Source organism: Psittacula echo (assembly GCF_963264785.1).
Source record: "Psittacula echo genome assembly, chromosome: 12".
Classification (NCBI taxonomy): Eukaryota; Metazoa; Chordata; class Aves; order Psittaciformes; family Psittacidae; genus Psittacula; species Psittacula echo.
The window spans coordinates 14,179,379-14,192,165 of NC_137747.1; the positions used below are offsets into that span (position 1 = coordinate 14,179,379).

General features: G+C 43.1%; 1 protein-coding gene across 1 annotated transcript in view; it reads left to right on the forward strand.

The window, feature by feature from the left end:
- PTPRT (protein tyrosine phosphatase receptor type T) overlaps positions 1 to 12,787 on the forward strand; it is a gene marked incomplete at both ends in the record, with an annotated part of 457,941 nt that overhangs the window by 420,244 nt on the left and 24,910 nt on the right. Inside the window, one exon of the mRNA XM_080628020.1 lies at positions 6,691 to 6,778. Within this exon, the coding sequence (XP_080484146.1) occupies positions 6,691 to 6,778 (88 nt within the window). The remainder of the gene's footprint in view (positions 1 to 6,690; positions 6,779 to 12,787) is intronic.

Consider the following 12,787-nt stretch of genomic DNA (forward strand, 5'->3'; position numbering starts at 1 on the left):
TAAGGGTAGGGTTTTGCGGTGCTAGCACTCTTTGATGGCCCTCTAGTCCAAAGAAAACGTGTTTACTACAGCAGTGAGATTACACTGTGCTCATCCGTTAGCACGTGCCCTCTCTCTCATAAAGAGCAGACAGTAAATGCCCAAAGGTGCTGAACTCAATGCAGGAAGTGGAGTCCCATAGGTCCTTACTTGTTAATGTGCTTTTGTTGCCAACAGGGCAAGTCAGGCGTTAAGAAAAGGAAGAACTTTTGCTTGAGCTTTTATACTCTCTAACAATTGGTCAAACTAAATCACAATGTGATGACTGGGCTGCAGAATTGTAAAGGCAAAGGCAGGAGCCATGTGAAGCTTAAATTCCAGTATGCTCAAACCTCTGGCTCCTAATGTGTTTGACTGATGTCCTCTTCCCTGTGTGGAGAGAAGCAAAGAGTAAGCTGTAAAAATGAAAGCAGCCATGCTCCCCTCTCATCTTCCCACCAGGCTGGAATGACCGGGAGCATAATCCAAATGACCAGAAAAACTTGACATTGGGGAGGAAATGGAAAAGGAGTATATATTTAGAGCAGAGAGAACAGAAGAAGAGAGAAACAACATCAAACATATGTGAAACTTTGCCCTGGCAAGCGATAATTGTAATGAATGGCGTAAGCTTGTGGGAAGGCAATAAGCAATTAATATGCATAGTGGCATTAAAACTACTTAAAAATAACATAACATCTGTGAAAAATAAGCTACTTAATGAAAACAGCTCACTTTTCCACCCTGCAAGCCAGGGTCCATGGGGTTTGCATCGTTGATGCTGGGGTTTGTTGTAATTGAGAGGCAATCTTCTCCTGGTTGTCACCAGGGAGTATTTTTTTAATCAGATGACATCAAAGACTGTCATAACAAAGTTTCTGGTAACTGTATGTTAACCAGGTTTAGTCACTCATGCCCTGCAATCAAGCACACTAATCAAACTATCAATATAAAGAGCTCTGTTTAATATTGAGAAAGGGTAATAATTCTCCTAGGAGACTTACTTAGCTCCCCCTTGGCCTCTATTTCCATCATAGTACCCAAAACTACATTCAGCTCAATTACAGATGCCCTAAGATCTAGTTCTTGATGCTCAAGAAGAAAACAGGTGCTGGCATATATGTAATTTTCTGGCACTGGCATTGGTAATTATCAAAATAGCACATTAGCATGAAAAATGTCAGTGCAACTTTCAGCTCCACAAGTTCTGCCTTTCCCAGAAAGTGCTATCTCCATACGTATGTAATGACTGTGACATTATAGAGATTTGCATAATTCCTTTCTTTACAAGAAATAGCCTGGAGAATGCCACAAGCTCTCAAATCACATGTGCTGCTCTACCCTTCAATTAGAGGTAACTGCCTGTGGCAGCAGCAGCAGTCGTTTTCAGTGGTGTAATTTGGTTTTCAAAGCACGGGATGCAGGGAACACTTCAGCTCCAAAGAGCTTCCAGCCACCACCAGCAATCCTACAAATGTAAAGATTATCACAGAATATCATAGAATCCCAGCCTTCAAACCGTGCTTCTGCCTGTCCCATTGAAGCCACCTAGCTAACCTGCATCAGTGTCACTCCAGAAGGTTGTCTGGAAAGCCAACATCCCAAGCCAACATGTCACAAAAGTTAAGCACACCCTGATAAATCAGCCGTTAGCAAAACTGGCTGCATTGTAAGATATTAAATAACAGAATCCCAGCCTGGTTTGTGTTGGAAGGGACCTTAAAGCTCCTCCATTTCCAACCCCTGCCCCGGGCAGGGACCCCTTCCACTGGAGCAGCTTGCTCCAAGCCCCTGTGTCCAACCTGGCCTTGAACACTGCCAGGGATGGGGCAGCCACAGCTTCTCTGGGCACCCTGTGCCAGCGCCTCAGCACCCTCACAGGGAAGAACTGCTGCCTTGTATCCAAGCTAAATCTCCCCTGTTTAAGTTTGAACCCATCATCCCTTGTCCTGTTGCTACAGTCCCTGATGAAGAGTCCCTCCCCAGCATCCTTGTAGCCCCCTTCAGACACTGGAAGCTGCTCTGAGGTCTCCACACAGCTTCTCTTCTCCAGGCTGAACAGCCCCATTGTTCTCAGCCTGTCTTCATACAGGAGGTGCTGCAGCTCCTCATCATGCTCCTGGCCTCCTCTGGACTTGCTCTGGCAGCTTCATGTCCTTCTTATGTTGGGGAGACCAGAACTATAACACGGAACTCCAAGTGGGGTCTCATGAGAGCAGAGTAGAGGGATGTCAAGGAGTGTTACAGCTCCCAGAGGGCAAGAGGTTGAAGTTGTTTGAAAGGATGTCTCTGGCTGAAATCTGGAGGAACACAAAGCTTCTTTGGCTTTGTGGAATGACTGAGAAAATCTTGGAAAAGAATCTGGTGTCTCTTTTAAAATGCCTTTTGATACACTAGTATTAGTGTCATCTTCAAATACATTTTTTCTTCTAAAGAGCTGATTTTCTACTTACTTTGCAAATTGATAGCATAAATTACAGCCTGTTTAGTGACATGTTAGCAAATAATTTTACTCTCATGAAAAATCACTTTGAATGGAGTGTATCAGTCACTTTGTGACAATCTCTTATCTCTATATTCTCATCTCCACTAAATAATTGGAAATCGCATCTGATACTCGTTTAGCACACCTTCACCTACAGACCATTGGAGCATGGGTAGCATGTTCTACCAAGGGCATCTAGAAGAGGATTTCTTGCTGCTTGCACCTTGCATGGAACTGCGTGCTGAGGTGAAAAGCAGGCTGTGATTGTGGAAGCAGTGTCACTGCTGGTGTGAAATGGATGATAACTCTGTGTGTGTATGTGAGAGTGGAAATCTGTCAGCACTTGCCATGTATGTGTTAGTTTGGGTCTGCCTGCTGACCTGGGGCTGAAGTGGGATTTGGGCCTTTTTGGCTGCTGCTGTTTAGTAATAGAATGTGTAGACCACTAGAGAATAATGTATCACCAGCTCTGGATGTAGATAGCACTGTTTGGGGTTAGGCATAGTCACAAACATTTAAACAGGACACATTTAAATGTCCCATATTCCTTCTTCAGAACTTATCAGCCCTGATTTGTTGTGAGCTGCAGGACGAGTCCCCTAGACTCACTGCAAGCACCAGTTACTGGCTATGGAGATAATAAGCTTAAGTGTCCAAACTCATTTTCCAGTATGATTTAGGATGTCACTGAAGTACCTTCTCCTGCTGCATTACTGAGGCCATTTAGTTAATTTGGATTTTGCGGCTTCTTCCTTGTGCATCTTCGTTTTGAGAGTCTTGTTGACTTGTTTAAGTCACCTCTGGATTTTAACCATTTCATTTCTGGCTACACAGCTTTTGTCTGGTAAAAAGAATAGGTCCTGTGGTTCAGACTATGACATGACGCTACTGCATGTTTGGCAGCAGGATGTTACTGTAGGTGCTGTCATTGGAAAATGCTGATTTAAGGCTTTGCTATGAACCAGAATAGGCACCTGAACTGGTGAAATACTGCTTTTCAGGTTATGTTTTCTTTTAGCCAAAACAGTTTTTAACCCTGGGTCACAGCAGACTTGCGGGATTAGTTTTGCCACCACTGCTGAGAAGACAGTGATGCAGAGAGAGGACTAGGACTCTGTAGCACACTTTGAGAGGAGCAGCACAGCTTTTAATTGATGTTGCCTTTGGCAGCAATATTGCAGCATTGGACTAGAGCAGTGCAGATGAATGATTCAAGTTTTCCTATTTAAATTAAAAACAGCAAACTAACTAAATGCATCCATTGGAAATTTAAATTGGCTCACAGGAAGCCTCAATTTAATGTGAACACTTTAGTTATATTTGGGCCGTGGTGCTTAGAAAGCTTGATTGAGATGAAGCCGACTTTTAGAGTTCTATTCTTGTCATTTCAGATCAAAATCGGATCAATTTAGCTTAAAAAGCATCACTGTAACATAAATTTTACAACTGGGAAGATATTTCATTATACATTTTATAAAACTGACCTAGAAAATGAAGAAAAGCCTAAAAATCCAGTCCAGGTTTGTGAACAATTTTGCCATTAAAAACTCAAAGAGGGAGTGCTTCCTGTGAAAAACATATCAAATACCAACATCTGAGTGATTTATCCTGTTTACCGTTACTGATAATGCAGAGAAACACAAACTTAACTCTTTTTGCTATTATACTGTGTCAACAAAACATGAAGGAACAAAACATTAGGTGTGCTCCGCTTTGTCTGGATGCAACCAAATTATAAGTGATACTATTGCATTTGTAAATGCAGTTTCCATTCTTGGTGCAGCATTTTCAGTGATCCCATAGAAAGTTCTCTGTGCTGTACCACCCCTGTACACACTGTTTACTCCTGTTTGGTCATCTGGTGCGTATAAAGTTAGGGGGAAAAGGTACACCTCTGCAAGGGTAGCTTGTGTTCCTCATCAGTCAGAGCTGGGCTGTGGGTAGTTCTGTGCAAAGCAGAGATTTCTTTGGTATTGAATGAGATGAAAAATCCTGGACTCTTAAATCCCTGGAGGCTATCAGGCTAATATAAAAACATCAGTTTCAATGGAGAATTTCATGTTCAAATCACATAGGGTTTGTTGAAAAGGTATTTATTGGAGCTGATGTATTTTCTTTGGCCAAGATAGCTTCTCCCAGTGGTAGTCATGAGAAAGGATTTTCCCTTTTTTTTCTTTTTCTTTTCAGATGGCTGTGATTAGATGTCTAATGACTGTTGTCATTCTCTGGTCAATCTGCTGTAATAGTGGATATTAGTGGGAAAATAAGGCATCTTTTTTGCTCAGTCTTTGAAGATGAAAATGGACCTTCGTTAGCTCTTTTCTTTTGCTTTGGGATTTTTTGTTGTGTCTGGGTTTGTTGCTTGGGTTGGGATTTTTTGCTCGGGAGATGAGTTGCTGTTTGGAAACAGCTGCCTGTAAAGGAAATGGATGTGTGATCAAAGCCCTACCAATTACAGAGTTATTACTCTTTATCCTGGGCTTTTGAACAGGAGCTCACTCTCCCTGTCTGTTACCAGCAGTGCTGGTGGCAGTGCTGTAGTGCCTGACATTTTCTGTCCTGGAACCCTTCAGGGGGACATTCACAGTGATCTGCTCTGCCAGGGCTATGCTTGTATTAAACTGAATTGTAACATCAGTGTTGTAGATCCTAATAATTATGTCATTCTGCTATTGCATTCAGGCACTGTAATAGACCTGAGTGGCTTGTGAAGATGAGTATAAATTCATTTACTAGCACAGCTGTGTCACACTATCCACCGCTAGCTAAGGAAGATACGATTCTACAATGACTGCAATATAAAAACCCTCAAAATTTCCTAGGGACCATCAATACTACAATTTATGATGTTGCTTTTGTTTTTAGTAATGGGGGATCATGTTAGGGAGTAGATCTTGGTGGACGCACATAGGTGCAATTCAGTGGGAGGTGTGCTCCTCACCTGTGTTTTTGGCCCAGATCAAGGCTAGGCTGTCTGTCGCCACCAGCAGTGGTTTGCAGATCATAGAATCATAGAATAGTTTGGGTTGAAAGAGACCTTCAAAGCTCGTCTACTCCAATCCCCTGCAATGGGCAGGGACATCTTTAACTAGATCGTGGCTTTCCATTCAGTTATGATGAGCAATGCCCAGGGAGTTGTTGCTGTTGCTGTTCCAGCAGTAAGCACTGGTGTGCCTGCTGCTTGTATCTGTACTGACATTCCCCACCATCCTGAGAAAGGGAGAAGGCTCATCCTGCTTTCAGGCATCCAGGCCATCTTTCAGCGAAGGCCAGACCATCCTCCAGCCAGATCCCATGAAAATGACATTTTAGAATCACAGAATCCCAGCCTGGTTTGGGTTGGAAGGGACCTTAAAGCTCCTCCAGCTCCAACCCCTGCCACGGGCAGGGACCCCTTCCACTGGAGCAGCTTGCTCCAAGCCCCTGTGTCCAACCTGGCCTTGAGCACTGCCAGGGATGGGGCAGCCACAGCTTCTCTGGGCACCCTGTGCTTTTCCTGGCGCTGCCTTGATAAATCTTCCTGGATGTGCCCCATGGGTAAAGTGGCTCATTTGAGTGTGTTCAGAACAGTTGAAAGGCCAGGCTGTAGGGCAGCACCATGTGCTGCCAGTGTCCTTACCCCATCCTGTCTCAAAGAAAAGAGCAGATTTTAGGAAAATGCCTGGTTATTTTCATACTTCATGAGCACATTTTACCTCCTTTTGCCTCTCTTCCTTACACATGATCTAAACCCTGAGCTGCTTTATTTTTCCCTAGAGAAAACCAGCTAGTGGTTTGCATTGCATCACTCCACTATTAATACAGAACTAGGTGAAACCACTGTATCTGTTTTCAACTTAAATATGAAAGACTAAGTGCTGTGTTTGTATGGATGTGAAATCCCCACAAACCCTGTTTTGCAGGAAGAATGAAGTTAACCTGTGGCTGTGAAGCCAGAAACAAATTCCCCTGGTCCTTTTGCATCAGAAGTAGCCAGATGCGAATGATTCTTTGCTGGCAGAAGCCAAGAGCTGCAAATGGTCTGCACCAAGCTCTGCTGCTTGCTTTAGTGGACGTGCCCTTTCCTCAAGAACACTTGTGTGCTTGGTTGATGACTGAATTATGCAGTGCCTTTATTTTTGCCCTGCTCAGTCATCTTAAGGCATTGGCCAGCTATTTATGAAGTCTCTGTACTGTTTGTTTTACAGGCACTACCCGAGGGGCAGACAGCATCCTGGGATACAGCCAAGGAAGACGAAAACCGCAATAAGAACAGATACGGAAACATAATCTCCTGTAGGTGTAAATTCACATTAACCTGGCCTTTCTGTGAGATGCTGCATGCATCCTGGGGAAAAGGGTGTGTTGGAGAACCTCACTAAAAGCTGGTTTGCAGTGCTGGTTGCTAATTATGTTTGTTCCAAGCTATGTTTCTGAGATTTTAGTTTATTTTAGGGGTTTTTCTCATTGTTTTACATAAAGTCAAGTATGACTTGATGGTTTTTACACATTTTCTATCTGCTTTGCTTTGTGCTTAATGTTTGCAATTTAAGGGCTAAATCCTTTTGCCAGATATTCATGGTGAGTGATGACGCCCGTTTTCTGTCCATTTCTACTGCATAAACCAGAGCTTTCAGTGCCACAGATGGGAGCACCGGGGGAGATGCAGATATATCAGATTCCTAGTTGGGGATCAGAGATGAGATTTTCTCCCTCCTTGCGGTCAGGAACTGGTGAAGCAATCACTGCTTGTCTCCAGAGATCCGGTTTGATGTGTGGGACAAGCTTCGCTTCTGCCTCAGAATCACAATTAGGCAGCTGAAAATGCACTAAAGCGTCTTAGTTTTACTCCTTTCAATAACCAGTTGCTGTTGATATTATAGGAATATTGATGCATCACAGAACTGCAGGGCAGTGAATGACTCTATCAGACCATTCAGGTCAGCTTTGTTCTCCAAGTCAGGACTAGATTCACTCTGTCATTTTGATCAGATACTTCTCCAGGCAGCTTACCCCAGTGTTTCATTATTCCTTACAATGACTGGGGAGAGGAGGTGGGAGAGGTAATTCTTTGTAAGGGCTGCTGAGCAGCATCAAGTTGGAGAAGCCAGGCCTGAGACCATCAGAACAAGAAATAAGAATATGAATGAATGTGCCATAGATTTTCATGACTGGATAAATCTGTAGAACGCTAGAAGCGCAGAATGAAGTCATGCTGTGTGATACATTTAGTGCTTTATTTTTTCTGAGGTTAAATATGTATTTGCTGTAGAACAAGCAGATCTACTAAAGAATAAAAACCTCTTGGCCACAAGAAGGATCGTCTCACACGTAACTATTCCTCTCTTAAGACTTGAAAGAAGTGGTTTCATGTAACAGTTTCGGGGGAATGGCGTAGGACAGCTCAGTTCAGGGACCCCATGGTAAAGATGAAGAGATCTAGAAATGAGTATCAGAAATTTGTGAGCCTTGCTCTAATCCCACTTCTGCTGCTGGTTTCCTGTGTTGGTTGGGAGCAGGTCACAAATTCCATCAGTCTTTTTTTCTCTGTATGGAAAATGGAAGTGATAGTACTGGAGTATTACAATTAGTGTGGAAATCTGTCACTGAACCTTGCTACAAGTTTCCTGTGTTCCTTAGGGCAAAGAGAGATGCCTCCAGATAGAGGTTCAGTTTACCTGTCAATACGATTAGCTTAGATTAAATTAGTTTAAGACAGATGCATCGTCCAGCTGTAACAAGTACCCAATGGACTGAAGATGAAAGTGCCATCATAGAAGGAAGGAAACGTGAAAGGCTCTGTTTCTTTGTATGATCTTGACAAAACAGTTGGTATAATATAAAAGTAGAGGTAGGAAGAAACAAGTCTGTGCAGTAGCCACCACCTCATCTATATTGAAGGTTGCAAAGAAAATGTTCAACCCCAAGTGAAATGTGAGAAGAAATTAAGGAAGCAAAATCAAGGAAGATAAATGGGGTATTATTTAAAGGGAAGATGAAGATGTTCACAAAGATGAATTGTGGTCTAACAAAGAGTGATGGTAGCCTTTTGGCTATAGATATAAATACAGTATAAATACAGATAGAAGGTGATGCACTTGAGTAAGGGAATGCAAAATGTAATAAAAGCTAAGGCAGAAGTATAAAGCATAGCAGTATAAAACATCAGAAAAGAAGCTCAAGTTTGAGGCCTGTTGGGAAAGGTTTCAGGGTAAGGTAGAAAGGAATAGATCAAGAAATCAACGTAGTGAGAGGAAGGATGCATAAGAGTTGAGGGTAAATTACAAAGTTGAGTGGGTTTTCTTCATTTCAAATATTTATCAGGACAAAGAGTTTGAGGAGGAGAAAGCAGCTCTTCTGAAAGACAGCAAGAAGAATTCAGCAATGTGCAATAAAGGGTGATAAAATGGAGTGAAATCCTCGCTTCACTTTGCAGAGGCTGGGGAGAAGGGAGGGAGGATGCCTAAGGAAGGAGCATATTGTTCATCAGATGTTCTGTAGAACCAGTGGGAAATGCTCAGTGGTGTCACTGGTTAAGCCTTGAGCCGGAGCCCACTGATGGCAATGCTGGGCAACTTCCATGAGTAAAGGCAAGGACGCGATCCAGGATCGAGAGCTGATAGCAGGTGAGCAGATCCCTGTAGGGAGATCATAAAAATGAACTGTGCTCAGCGGGTGCAAACTGTGCAAAAGCCTTCACAGGGAGGTGGAACACAATGACACCTGTAGCTCCTTTGCTGTACTAGAATTGTAATTGCTAGTAAAACCCAGAGTATGCAGTGGGTTACTACCAGCTTACTTGGTAAAATGCTGCAGATGGCAAGTAATGTGATTTATTTAACCACAGTTGTATTTCCACCACTCCTGGAGCAAGATACCCCATGCATTTTGGGCAGTGAATTGAAAAGTCAGATTTGATCTAACTTTTGTAACTGCTTGAGAGACTTCTGTTAAAATGTGGGTTTGTAAGCTCTCGCAGTAAGTAGCGTTGCTCAGTGAATCACAGCAAATGAGATCTTGTCTTTATGGCCTTCTGGGTAATAGTACACTTCCAGCACTGTTTCACTCGGCTCACTGCTTTCCCAGGGCTGTATTAACATCGTGCCTCCCAGTGAAAACCTAGATCTCACTGCCAGCCCCACCATCTGCTGTTCTTACATTTGCAAACCAAAACTGCAGATGAGGCTAATCTCTTCATGGAGAGGAGATGCAAGAGAGTTAGCTTTAAGTTCTCTCTCTCTACAATGACCTGACCCGAGGATGGAGCCAGGAGGGGACTGGACTCTGCTCACAAGGAACAAGGGATGGGACAAGAGGAACCGGCCTCAAGCTGCACCAGGGCAGGTTTAGATGGAGCTGAGGAACAATTCCTTCCCCAAAGGGTGCTCAGGCATTGGAACAGGCTGCCCAGGGCAGGGCTGCAGTCACCGTCCCTGCAGACGAGGCCCGCAGTGCCATGGGTTAGTGGTGGCCTTGGCAGTGCTGGGGAATGGTTGGACTTGGTGATCTCAAAGGTCTTTTCCAACCTTATTGATTCTATGATTCTCCCGTGCTTTAAACCCCGGTTTTCAAGGTTCCCTTCAATCTGCAATGCTTTTTTTTTTTAGAAAAAAAAGAAAACCTGAGGAGTGATTTGGGGTCTGTGTGACCACAGAAATCCCCTGTTGATGCTGGAAGGATGGACTGTGACTGCACAGATTTGCCATGCTGGAGGAAGCTGCCCTACTCAAACTTTTTATAGTATCGCCGGCAGCCTCCCTGAGCTTTGCTTTGGGTATAAAAGCTGTAAATGCAAAGTTAATTGTGGAGTTGCAAGATTTGTCTTAAACCATAAAAAATGGTTTAAACTTGCTTCAAGGCCTAGATACTGAGGCCTTCAAAGCACATTGGCAAGTGGTTGTTAAGGGAGGGATGTTGAGCTGAACACATAGAAGAGAAAAAATCCAGAAGCTATCTGGGACCTTTGGTTCTATTCTTCTATTTCTCTTCATCTTGTCCAGATTTAGAGCTGTTATAATGGGTAATGAGAGTGAAAACCCTCAGATGAGAGCTGAGGACATGAAGACATAGGGTTGTGCTTTGGAGCAAAGCATGTTCCTTCTTGGGCACCACAGGTTTGAAGTCTTGTGATGGTCTGTTAAAAACTTGAGTTGATGACAAAAGGCAGGGTAGAAGTTTGCTTCATTTCCTTCACGCTCTGGCTACCAGATGCTTCGGGCTGGAACACTGTGAATTAATCAGGGAATTTTATGGTAGAAGAGACAAAGAACAGTTTGAGATTAACAGAGATTTCAGCTGAAACGTAGGTCGAGTGCACATCTTGGCCATGGAAAGGGATAATGCACAGTCGGTATCTGATTTAGGATAAAGGTCGTCTCTTTCAAGCATTTTTATTCCATGCTTTTTTGTGTAGTGCCTAAACTCTTGCTTCTCTGTGCAGTGTCCATGGATCTCAGTCCTGAGAGGATGGGATAAATCACACCTTGCTGTTACCCAGTTCTCAGGGCACAGTTCAGGATCAGAGGGGATGGACAGAGGAGGAGGATGGTGTGTCCTGAAGAGGGCAGATCTTTTCCTTCCATACCAGAACTGGGCTGAATCATTTCAAAAGATGTCTGTGTATTTCTCTGTTGGCTTTGTGAGGAGCTGTGACAGCCAGTTTAGATGAGCTGTGTAATGTTTAGATGGCGAAAGTTGTGCGAGATTAATCCAGTGCTGGTTTCAGAATGAGATGTGGAAAAATTGCAGTGATCTTTCAAATGATCACTAATGGGAATTTTGACAGAAGTTTGAAGCCATAGCATTTTTGTGCTAAAGTGGGAGCACGATTCTTCTGGGTGAAATTCTTGTCATTTTTGAAATCCTTTTTAAGACCAATTTTCAGGCCAAGTACTCTGTACAGATTTAGAGTTCTGCTGAGTTACATAGAGACTAAAGTAAACAGAGAAATCAAAGCATTTATACACTTAAATTCCATTCTTTGCAGTCCTCAATGTTACAGACATGCAATTTTTTTCCCTGTTCCTCCCTCCATTTCTCAACTTACTTATAATCCATTTGGAACACAGTGACATGGTGTTTGACAGGTTTAGAGAAGAGTTGAGCAATACTTTGATTTCAGTATCCAAATAAGTTGTCTCCTTGGCTAGCATAGTCCAGTGAATAGGCTGCAGGATCAGAAACAGATCTTAACCACTGAGAGAAGATATAATGAAGACATTTGCTGTTCTTCAAAAACCCCTTTAAAGTCACTTGATGAAAAAAACTTAAGTAGAATATTGTTATTGCTAATAGTATAAATTGCGTGGGACTTTTGCCCCTCTCCATTAAAATAAGAAGACACATTCCAAAGTTTGGGAAGAAAAAAGGGATTTACAAGGTAAGTTATTTGATGAACTTTTATCCATGCTGTGCTCCTAAACTTATGAAAAAGATTAAGGGCACCATTAAGACATCATTAATATTTTGTGTGCTTACCGCATACACTGATCTTTTTTCTTTTCTGCTGCACTGTTCACACTTATAAAGAGAAATAAATCTCCTCCAGGAATTAATCACATTTTTGTAAAATATGCAATAAAATATTTTGACTACTGTCCTCCAAAAAAAAAAAAAAAAGTATTTTTTATTTGCTCCCAAAATATAATAGGACCTAAATCTGGATGTCTCCTCTTTGTAAAATGTCATTCATTTCCAATCATCATTCTTAATCCTTTGGTGGTTTTCAAAGATAGAATAACCATATTGGCTTAAAGGAAAAAAAACAGCCAACAACATTTCCTACAGCTATAGAGCATCTTTTCTTTATCCGTAATTGTCTTAACTGCATAGACCTTTTCTGCAGTCTGTTACTTGGGTCCTTCACATTTAGCTGCCTCGAAAGGTGTTCACAGAATCCCAGCCTGGTTTCGGCTGGAAGGGACCTCAAAGCTCATCCAGCTCCAACCCCTGCCACAGGCAGGGACCCCTTCCACTGGAGCAGCTTGCTCCAAGCCCCTGTGTCCAACCTGGCCTTGAACACTGCCAGGGATGGGGCAGCCACAGCTTCTCTGGGCACCCTGGGCCAGCGCCTCAGCACCCTCACAGGGAAGAGCTTCTGCCTAAGAGCTCATCTCAGTCTCCCCTCTGGCAGGTTAAAGCCATTCCCCTTGGCCTGTCCCTACAGGCCCTTGTCCCAAGCCCCTCTCCAGGTTTCCTGCAGCCCCTTTAGGCACTGGAGCTGCTCTAAGGTTTCACCTTAAGGAGCCTTCTCTTGTCCAGGCTGAACAAGCCCAGCTCTCTCAATTCATCCTGTCTGTTTTGAGT